The 12,284-nt window shown below is 31.1% G+C and overlaps 1 protein-coding gene across 3 annotated transcripts in view; it reads right to left on the bottom strand.

Annotated features, from left to right (window-relative positions):
• The window catches only part of LOC140051966 (uncharacterized), a 92,393-nt gene extending 80,109 nt beyond the window's left edge, over positions 1–12,284 (bottom strand). For 2 of the 3 annotated variants that reach the window (XM_072097324.1, XM_072097326.1), the window contains exon 1: positions 11,769–12,283. In XM_072097324.1, coding sequence (XP_071953425.1) covers positions 11,769–12,165 — 397 coding nt within the window. In that variant the 5' untranslated portion in view covers positions 12,166–12,283. Of the gene's footprint in view, positions 1–11,768 lie in introns of all 3 variants that reach the window. The other variant, XM_072097325.1, reaches the window with a different exon arrangement.

Below are 12,284 nucleotides of genomic sequence, written 5' to 3'. Positions count from 1 at the left end.
ACAATTAATACGATTTGTTTAGGCCTAAGTAATATTTCCGATAAGAATGTCAGTATAATTTACATGTAAACCTCATGATTTTCACTGTACAACAACAGCATAATAATCTTATCAGATTGCTTTTAACTTTAAGCTAGGGCTAGGCCTAGCTAAGCCGTCTGCTCAGCCTAGCTAGCCTTGAATTTTTGTCTAGAGGCCTATGTATTCATAGGCATGGTCGTTTCGCCCCATTTATCGTTCCTGGGTTTTCTCGCATATTAAGAATTGTGAAACACAAAATCCTATACAGAACAAGAGTAGTAAAGAATAGTAAAGCGATGTGCAAGCTTAGACCTGACTGGAAAACAACTATTCAGGCACCCTATCATGGCCCATGGGTAGGCCAAGGTCGGGTGAAAGCAAAACAAACTTCACTGCTGTCAGCCTAGCCTAGCTAGAGGCCAAGCCACTAAGCAGCATCGGTACATACCTACACTCTAGTAGGCCTAGGCCTAGCTTTATTGAATATATAGCCACATCTTTCTCAAATCTCGTTAAATTTGATATTTTAGTAATAGTCTCATAATCACATTATTACACTGTGAAACATAATAGGGTCACATTCAGAATGTTTTAATATACTTTTCGCGCGTCAAAAATAACATCGCGACAAAATAACAGATTGCCAGCTGCAGTAGTGTGATTGTGAAAAATGTCACGTGATCGTACTCCCTAGCAAAATAAAAAACCCAATTGGACCCGAACGGGGGAAAGTGTCTATTTACGCAAAATTGCGCAATATATACGTGATAAAAATATCAGAAATAGAAAGATCTGGAAAAATTACATAAATAAACATTTTACATTTTTTTTTTGGTGAAGAAATGAATTTTTTAGGATTATTCAAATATACCCCCCTTTTGCATGTAAAAGAATAGGAAATTACAAGGTATCCCCCCAAAACGCAAAAAGGCGTGATTTTCAAGAAAATCGTACTCATTGAAAAAAATTTCAAAAAAATATGAAGTATAAGGGATGATATTTTTAAATAATAGTTGAAATGTATGAAAAATAGTAATTTTCTGGGTGGAGCTCCACTTTAAGTACCATCCATTTCAAGTACTAACTGTATCTATACAATTCACACAGTAAAAGATCAAAAAATCTGACGTGGGAAAAATATTTTCCCACAGAAAATAAAATGAGTAAGGATATAGGTAAAATAGGTCACCCTATTTATTAATTTTTAACAATACTATAGAATAATAAATTGATTTATTTCTTGATATCACTTTGAAGTAAAGAAATAGTATAATTAAATTTATATTTACTTGGTAGCCTATCCTATTTATTGACAATTTTTCAGGTTTTGAATTCTTTCGACAAAAGGGCTCTCAAATTAAAGTGGTCTTTTTGTCACACATTATTCCAAAAAACATCATGGTAAAAAATGTTGTTGGGACACTATTTAGTTGTTTTATGCCATCATTAGTGTAGGCATTAGTGGAGTGGAGGGGGGAGAGGAGAAGGACCCTAAAAATAAACTATGAGAAGTCAAGATTAAGATGAAACTAATCCTTAACTTTCAAATTTCTTCTTAACATACTGTATTAATTTAAGACCTCAATGAAGACAATGAACTTAATAACTGTATATAAATATTTAGAAAAAATGTCCAACTCTGCAGCTATGCACCTTGCTCCGTTGTCAATACCACCCTACACAGTTAGAATTCAATAAAATGATTTGTAAAAATAAACACGTAGACAATTGCACTCAGCAATACTTCAAATTGAATTCTATGGTTGAATGTGAACAATCTGTGCAAAACAAACAAATAAGTTGAACAGGAAGTTATCAACATGATCAATGCCCATACTATTCTATAGATTATTCCAAATCCATGCTACATTATACAATACCTAAGTGCGATACATAATAAATCATTGCTATATATGCAATAAACTAACAAAAAAATAGACATTGAATGAATTAGTCAAGGTAAAGGTTAAAATGTATATCTTGTTAGATATGTTGATGATGATCTACCCTACAACATTACAAAGCATAGGCTTACTGTATATTGTAATCAAATAAAGAATATGGCTTACACACAATATATGAAGCACCAGACAGATATCATCAGTGCATTCCTACTTATGCATATAAGTAATTAGTATTTTGAAAGCATGTTAATTAAATAAACTTCAGGTATAGTAACAGATTTACCAAAATGGTAATACTATGGTAATACAGTACATGCAAACCCGAATAATAAGAAAATTGTTTTGAGCATGCTTATAAACATTTTCAATTTATCATGGAAATTCTTTGTCAAGACTACTGAAAATAATAATTTGAGAACTCTCATTTTAAAAGAAACAATATTTTACTGTACCTTTGAGCTTAAAATTGTGTTTTCATAGCCTACGGTCTTAACATATCAAGATGTTGACAACGATAATCGTTGTTAATCAGCATGTCCACGTCCAGGATAGATAGGTGGGCTAGACTTACAGCGTAAGAAACTAGACGAATGAGTCAGGGTACTTCACAAGGATTGTGTTCAAATTCCGTAAAGTATCAAGGGAAGAACTAATCTTCCGGTGTGTATATCATATTGTAGTGGATTATCAGTGTATTACGCATGTTTCCCCCACATAAGAATTAACCAGGGACTTGTACAGCATGTGTGATTATCAAAGAAAAAATCTTAAAGTACAATAATTACATGAGTTTATCTTTAAATAAGTTAATATAATTACATATGATGAAATATATATATAACATGGCATACTCACACCATGAATGCAATCTTAAAATGTTTGTTGTAGTGGATAGCAAGTGAATTGTATGTAACTGTGATAAAGATAAAAGAAAACTAAAGCCCTACCACTAAATAAGCATATTGGCATTTACTAAATACATTCAGACAATAAGAATGGTTTCTGGAATGACAATATATACTCTGGATTAGAAAATCTTCCATAATATTTTATAAAAGAGGAAATCGCCTTACAATCCTTTACAGGTGATTGGATAATAATAAATAGGTCTACTGGTTAGGGGAGAATGCCCTTATATTAGGTAAATAAATCTAGGGCATATATTGTTTGATTACAGAACAATTAGTTTAAGGTATGCCAGTTGTTAAGGTATGCCAGTTGACAGTCTATCAGTTTCTCAAGTACAGTAGTTTCATCCGGTTCAACAAATATTTTTACATACATTTGGGCACGTTATAACTAGTGCTACCCCACCCAGCACGTTAAAGATTGGTTCACATTTTCAAGCAGTATTTGGTTTCTAAAGCATGCCATACAATAGCTACTTCCGATTCAAAGATTGTGTGTAAGTTGTTAATGTCAGTGACAAAGCACATTTAGAAGTTTTCCAAGCTTCTGGGGTTATATTTTAAATCTTCTTTTAAATGAAAAATAAGGAAATCCACAAGAAGAATGACACTATCATAAAGTACTAAATTCACATTTTCAGAAAGAATGATATCATGGAGATAGTAGTAACTAACAGTTTTATTTGTATTTATAATTGAAAGCCATCTTGATCTGTTTTAATAAATCAACACAATTTGAATCAATGACATTGCTAAGAGCCTATTAGATAAAAATCACACTAATACAAAATACAGTAGTTACTTGTAACAAAAAAAAAATAGATAAACAGGTTTGAGGCCTAAAAAACCACAGGTAAACTATCCTTGTGAAATCGGACAAAGCAAATTATTATTTTTATCATGGCGGTAAATTATCATCCTTGCCGATGGATAAATAGAAGTAGCGAAAACTTAACCTCCTTGTTGAGATTGACGCCAACGATTCAAACATTTATCAAGAAAATAATTGGTTTTAACAACAACCAGAATTCTATTCTAACAACAAGCATAATTTAACCTATATAGCCTTGAACCTGAAAATGTTTCAGTAAATTTACAAAAATAAACAAATTCTACTAAAATTTGTAAAAAAAGTGTTATTATTATTATTATCGACACAATTGAAGCGATGCTTTTAAGCGTTAAAAGCAGGGAAAAGTTCACTATTCCCTGGTTAAAAGTAAACCAAATTACTATAGGTTAGTTAGTACACCACAAACATGATATATAATTTCAAATTTTATAGGTTTATTAATACTAATAGGAGAAATTCAATGTTAATATTTTACCATGGAGATTTCTCCATGATTATTTGTTTATCTACTCACATGTAAACTGTTCCAATACACTATAACAATCAACTAATTATATTTACTCATCAATGTGACTAATTAAATTGATTATCATGGTTGTTATAATTGGCATTGAAAGCTTTAAAGTACAACCGCTCAAATCAGCTGATCAGTCGCTGTGAAATTAAATTAGGCGCAATGTTATCTGTACATACAGTAGCATCTTGTAAGGGAAACGTTGTAAATTGTTGCCATAATGTTGTTAAATTGAAAACGTACATTAGATCAATTGGTTGTGATTTAATGCATAGTAATATAGACACATGGTTTCTTTAAATTGTTGGCTAGAAGGAATACTATACGGGTATTGCTAAACACCGCAAACCCAGCAAACCCCCGCAAACCTCCAAAAAAACATAGCAAACCCCATCGAACTAACATAAAAGTGATTGAATCATGTAGTGTACAACCCACTGGGTATATCCATGTAAAAAAAAATATTATATTTCTACTGTTAACTACTTATTTTTGGGGTAAAACATCATTTTTTGGTCAAAAATGATTGCTAAACCCCGCAAACCTCCAAAAATATATAACAAACCCCACCGAACCAACATAAAAGTGATTGAATCATGTAGTGTACAACCCACTGGGTATATCCATGTAAAACAAAATTAAATTTCTACTGTTAACTACTTATTGTTGGGGTAAAACATCATTTTTTGGTCAAAATTGTTTTCAATTCTTAACCAAAAAATGATGTTTTATCCCCAAAAAAGTAGTTAACAGTAGAAATTTAATAATTTATATACCCAGTATATACACTACATTATTCAATCACTTTTATGTTGGTTCGGTGGGGTTTGCTATGGTTTTTTGGAGGTTTGCGGGGTTTAGCAATCATTTTTGACCCAAAAATGATGTTTTACCCCAAAAATAAGTTGTTAACAGTAGAAATTTAATTTTTTTTTTACATTGATATACCCAGTGGGTTGTACACTACATGATTCAATCACTTTTATGTTGGTTCGGTGGGGTTTGCTATGTTTTTTTGGAGGTTTGCGGGGTTTGCGGTGTTTAACAATACCCTACTATACCAATCAACCAATACCAGAAACAATATTAATACCCGAACCAACTATAGTAAAATATAACCAACAACCATATTTTCAGACTACTGTACTACTATTTTGCTAGATTTTGCTAGATTTTAATCTTATATATGATACAGATTATGCTTTCAAGCAGCTCAAAAGAGATTAAATCAGTAATCTGTTGAAAACCAGATAAGGTTTTAATAATAACCAATTCAAAAAGGCCAAAATAAACTTCAAATAACCAGTTTATTTATAGTCAAACTATATTTTTTATATAAATAGACAGACAGATATAACTGCATTGTTGCTCCTTAAATAACTTCGTACATTAGTGTGTGATTAGTGAAAATAGAGCTATGCAAACAAATAACTTTTACCTCTGCTGTCAATAATAACTATTATGTGTTGTATATATAAAACTAGCACATTTACAGTTAAATGGCATTCCAACAATCCATTTGTGCTTTTTTAACCAATATTTTGAATACGACATTTATTTCAAATTTGTCCAGTTTCTGGAGTTTGTTTCTACACTAATTTATTCACAGGTTAATTAATTAGTTTATTATCAGGCTCAGCAGAAACAGGCCTGGTGATTGAAGAGGAAGTTGACTGATAGTAGACTGATTATCATTATTATTTTATTAATGTTTCTCTCTGGGATAAATATCTCAAGGCAATGACACCACTGTATATAGTTATTTTTTGAAATATTAATTATGAAAATGTAATCAAGAATAAGCAAGATCATAAAAATATTAAATCGATACCATATGTATGGTAAACACTGTAAAGGGCCGATAGCTTTATCGCTTAAGGTAGTAATTGTCCTTAGTTCATCAATACTGACCATTGCTAATCAAGCTTATCATAATTAAAAGAGGTCATTACTCTACAGTTCATGAACTAAAATGGCACTGTGGTTAAGACAAAAGCCTTGAAGAAAATGTATGGGTTCAACCCTTTGTATCTATTTGGTATATGTAATGATCAGTATTGGTGAACCTACTCACCACTGCCATGGGGAACAAATGTAATTCGGCATTCAAACAGTATTTATTGGTAACAAATTTATGAAAGGATTATACATTTTTTAAATCAAGTAGATCCCCAGTATGAAGTTGAAGACAGGGTCTATAACCAGCCTGAAGTTAGCAGACAGATTTATTGAGGGAAATGTATTGGTACCCACTTGGGACCAATCTAAAGTATCTTCAGAAAATCAAATCAGAAAGATTGAATTATACATATCTCAAGTAATGTATTTATTTAATTGAAGTATCATTAGTAAATGAAGAACCCTTAATTTTTAATAAGATGATAGGGTCAATGAATTCAGACATTGGTTGTGATAAATAAAAGTCAACACTCCAGATTAAATAAACTTTTTATGCACAGAGTGGATTTTTTTTCAAAATTGTACATATTTCTTCTGCATTCATTAAATAATCATGAAATCCTAAACATTTTGAAGAATTAGAAAACTGAAAGAACGTTCTTATCAGGATCATTTGCTTCATGCATGTTCCGTGAAGATGAAAAACATTAAAACGAACGCCAAACTCTTTAGAAGAAATCCTAGTTGTTCAGCATTACAGTACATCGATAAATATCAGTTAAATCAGAGAAACTTAATTAATTAATTGCAAAGCATTAGGGATAAATCAAACAGCTTAAAATAACACTATCAGAAGTTTTATGGATGTGGGTTTTGCAGTACCTTTTGCTTGCACTTTTATAATTTGTAAACTTCTTGAGAAAATTATGTATCATTTTAATTCTCACTCACTTCTAATAAGAAGTATACAATAAATTAAAAAAATGATGAAAAGAGGTGATCTACTAAGAATAAATGTATGTGTATACTGATGCATAAATTCATTTTGTTGAATACTGTACATTCTTTGCTTAGTTTGACATGAAATTGAAATCTGTATTTTTCTTTAGTATTTATACAATACAATTTAAAAAGACTTGTGGAATGATATGATAATTCAATTGATTTATCAATATTAACCAGGGCAAACCGTTCTAATGCGTTGTACTGTACGAGCAACTACGAGCCTGATCTATTAATAGCTTTTAGTCGTTGATGAATCACATAGTGCGCAACAATCAACATGAGGTTATGGCCGTTATTGCGTTTCTTGCAGAATCTGTGAAAATGTGAAATTTGTCAACAGATTGAGTCAGTTAGAATATGATGATTCATTCCACAAAATCTTTGCTAAATTATGCTAATATGCTTATTACAAGACCTAGTATATAGAGTGTTAGACATTATTAAGTAGTAATCAAAAGCGAAACCAAGTGTGAATAAATTAATATTATTTTTCTGCCTCACAAATTAATATAAGCAATAAATAATTTATACAATTTGATTGAAAATGTAATATATTACATGCTAATTTTAACATGTTTGGAGGGAAAGGCACATTTGTCATGTAAGATCCTGAAGGATTTACCTAAATGCTAAAATAAGAAATGTAAGAGTGATGGAGAGATCAGACAGTGAGTAGGCAGTTTGTGACATCTATTGGTTCATGGTAAAACAACCTAAAATTCTTAAATATTTTAAAATAATTATTTGTATATGTTATAAGGTATACATTATTTATGCTTTATTATCAATAATTGATATTGTCAAATAAAATACAGTATGTCATAAATGTTTACAATTTTAATTGTGTTTTTAAAAAACTAGCTGAAAATCAATGGCACCACTGGTGTATTTAACAAGATTTACTTTGGTTTTGGGTTTTCTAGGATTCATCTCTTTTTTGGGATTAAAACGTGCACTGAAGGGAATTTCCCCATCCCAACTCCAGAATATTGGACATGTATTCAAACTGTCTAACAACAGCTCTATAATAAGATTTACTTTAAACTTGATAACATTATAATATAAATAATTATATAGTTATATAGTATGTTTCTCATGGTCAGAAATGTAGGTTTTAAAAATAACAAAGTAAAAAAATATAAATTTCAATTTACGATTGTAGATATGCAATATTATACTGTTCTTGGTTATGATTTGAGTATAAATTATGTAAATGGAGTAGCTGTGTGTGTATACAGTCTTCTATCGATACAGTGTTTATAGTGTAGAATCAGACAGAGCATAGTAATTACACACTAACATTCTAGTAATAAGATTAATACACTCCCTTGTGTTAAATGCCACAAACCTCAAGATAGTACCTCACAGCATTAGAAATTCAGGAGAAATAATAATTAAAATAAAAAATTCCCATAAGAATAAATAATTTCAATATTCGTGACCACTACCGTTCAGCAAGCTTAATTTCTGACATTAGAAAACGAAATCAAACGGGCAGACAATAGTTTACGACGAATGGTGAAAACAACAGGAAAAACCATGTTATGTCGTTTGATTTCAAGATTGGGTGGAAACATTCTGTCTATCTTGCATACACAAACCTGTCTGGCATTTAAAAGCAATACGAAAGTAAGCATCGTCATTGTCAAAAATATAACTAGACCTTCACAAATTAATGAAACATCAAAGTAGTACCGTACGGCAATTACAAAACACGAAACAGTAATTGTAAAGAAATACAAAGTAGCCTTCACAAATTAACCAATCAAAACATCAAAAAGCAGACTAATTACATAAATTATGATAGTAATTGATGTGAACAACAATTGATTAATTAATTATCTGAAAGGGTACCGTTTTAAGTTTACTTTTTACTCAATAGGTCAGTATTTATCATCAGTATTATTTACTTTAAAGAACCTTTATAGATAATACAAATTATTTATGTTAACTTTCTGTACGGACTATATTATGTGCCAATGCCACCATATAATTTAAAAGCAACTCCTTTTTGTCGAGTCGAGTGGCCAACCAGTTAAGGCAGGGGTGCAGAAAACCCATAGCCTTAAAATTGGAACTTGTTCAAGGCTGTCCTCGGAAGTGTTCTTTTAATTAATATAAAACAACAATATTTCCACATTAACAGAAATAGTATCGTTGAAGTACTGAATAATAATATATTATCAGTTGAAATTGTAACAAATGATAGTACTGTATATAGAGAAATCTTAAAATTGTGAAGAAAGGTTGCCAACTATGAATATTCATTTAAAAATAACTCAATGACTAGCATTTTACAATGAAATGAGACTATGAATTAAAACCTGCAAACCACATGGACTGCACACTTCCAAGCCATCCCACACAACCTACAGCAAAATTGAATTATTCTAAACACAGCATTATCCAAAAAAATAATCACCACCAAGGACAGACTTCACCCCTCCCGACACAGACATGCACATCAACTGTGTGGTTTTTTTAGACAGATTACACATAAAGGTATGATCTCGGAGGATTATGTAAGGAAATATATGGCTGGCACGATAGTTGTTATCTACTGCTGTTCTATTTGGGGCTTCATCTCAGACATCAAGGCTGATTTTTTTTTGTCTTATAATATTTTTTCCATAGTAATGTACATATTTAAAAATACTGGCACTGAATTGAATAGATTCATAATACATTTTCATAGGAAGTCAGAAATAAATACAGTATATTTTTTTATAATTTCAATGGTACGGTCCATTCAATATTTGAAAATGGCTATAACCCCACAGTAGATCACTCTAGCAGTATACCAAGGTCATTTCTACTTTTTTGGATTCAAATCTGTATCAACCACTGTACACGACAGTTAATATAATTCTTAATAGTACATTCCACACTAAAAATACAACTTTGGTAAACAGATAGGGAGATTATAGGAATGATAAAACACCTAGAGCCTGTAATTGTATCACTACACCCTGGCCAGCCTTGATAAATGATATTAAAACCTGCATTCCACAGGTTTCATAGGCCTAGAATCCAGGTAAGCAAAAAAGGATTTTACATTTGATTAGTGTGGTTGTAATTAAAGGGTCTGGACTAATGACAAATCAACCTGTTTTCTGTGGAATACTAAAATCAAAAGCTTGATTATATAATAGGAAATATCACAGAACAAAGAATTGTGTAGATTCCATTATAACAGGCACATGCTTTACCATGCTCACTAAAGGTAAGCATAGTTCAATGTAAATCTACCTGCAATATTTCTGTGCTAGCTAGAGTTGTATGACTTTTTTTTAAACAAAGAAAATGAACATCTATTTTTTGTTCATGGATCACAATCTCTGGATAGTTACTAAATACTGATCTGGATTACACAGAAAGACCACCATTTTTATTTTCAGATAATTAATCTCAGGCGATCTTCAAACACAACCTACAGTATCTGGTCCTAATAAATGTATGCTAATGTTTAACACATTTAACCACACCTTTAAGTACTTGATACATACTTTTGTCTGCCCCAGTAATGTATTTTTCTATATAATGTGCACATATCTATCTTTTAAACATACATAAATAATCTTTGTTAACAAAAATAGTTTACATACCAGTTGTTACTGCATATAATATGAAAAGCTGGGTGGGATTTTGAAAATTGTTTACTTTTACACCACATCCTTCAGTTGAATTGTATATGGGTATGAAAGGATTTATTTTAAAAATGATTATACTAATAAATTTACCACAAGAACTATAAGCCTTTAACACAATAGGTGTGTGCCTGATATTATGTATTGATAATCCATTGTTATATCTTGAGTACTAAATACAAAGACCTGATTGACTGTACTTGGTTCATTTTCAGACCTACAGAGTTGCGATTTTCTTTTTTTGCGGTCATAAAGTACAAATCAGAATTATTTGCAATCAAGAGGTTACAAAAGTATCATCATTAGTACCGGTATTTGATGCGGACATAAAACATTTCTATTTCTTTCTTTTAAAATCAAAATTAATCCATTTAAATATTCTTGGATACTGTACACTACAAACAAGGCTACTGCACACATTTCTTTTACTATTTTGTATGTGTTAAACAATAATTAAAAGACAGTATAATGATATAATACAAGATGCATATTTTTTACTATATTCATTTTTGTTCCACATCAATGTTCGTGTCTCGATGCTGCTGCCATTGTTGTCGTCATTGTGAAAAATGCATTGTTGGCGACTATCGAAGGTTAGACTTAATGAATGTTGTGTAAAACACATTTCAAAGCAAACAACATCACCAGTAAGGTTTCAGATACATTAATTAGAACAAAAATAGTTCTACTCCATGATTCAGACATGAATGATACACGGACTGGTCGTTAACAAACTGTACGTTACTGTACATATAAATCCATGTCTTTTCTGCTGCTGCGCATAATGCAAATGAATGAAAAATAATTATACAATATTATTTTTATAGTATATCGACAGCATTTCTGCTCAAATTGAGTATTATGTTTTAGTATGTATTACGGTAGTTGCTAATTTTTTGCTAAAAATTGCATCAGCGATAACCGTATTGTGTAATCATTGTTATTTATTATATCAGAATTAATTTTAATTAATAGCGCTATTTATTATTTCCAAATCTACTATGTAAATTTACATACCTTCTTCTTTCAAGAAATGCCGTACTTTCCTTTTATTATTCGAAGTTGACTCGACTGGATTTGCTACTACCACGTAATTCCCATCATCCGAGATATTTAAGAAAAATAAATAATGTCTCGTCTCTATCATAGGTTCTATGATGCAAGGCTCATCAGTTCCTAGTCCTACAACTATAAATTCTTTACTGTTGATGAACTCTCCTTTTAGTACTCTGTTCTTGTTAACAGTAGCAGGCATACCCTTGTTCCAGGATACAACTTTGGCATCAACTACAATTGGAGCCAAGTATGTCTTTGATTCTATGCTAAATTCATCATTCTCATCAGGTACACACGCCTGGCAAACATACGTACCACAAATCGCGAAAAAACACAACGTAAATAACGTCCTCCACATGTTAAAGTTAGCGAATTAATGTTATCCGAAGGCAAATTAATAAATAAATATATATATATCTGTTGTATATATATATATAATATATATGTTCTCTTGTCTTTATGTACGACTAGCCTGGA

This window comes from Antedon mediterranea, chromosome 6 (genome assembly GCF_964355755.1).
Source record: "Antedon mediterranea chromosome 6, ecAntMedi1.1, whole genome shotgun sequence".
Classification (NCBI taxonomy): domain Eukaryota; kingdom Metazoa; phylum Echinodermata; class Crinoidea; order Comatulida; family Antedonidae; genus Antedon; species Antedon mediterranea.
Note: the sequence above shows the minus strand (reverse complement) of the source record. Positions and strands in the feature narration are given on the sequence as shown.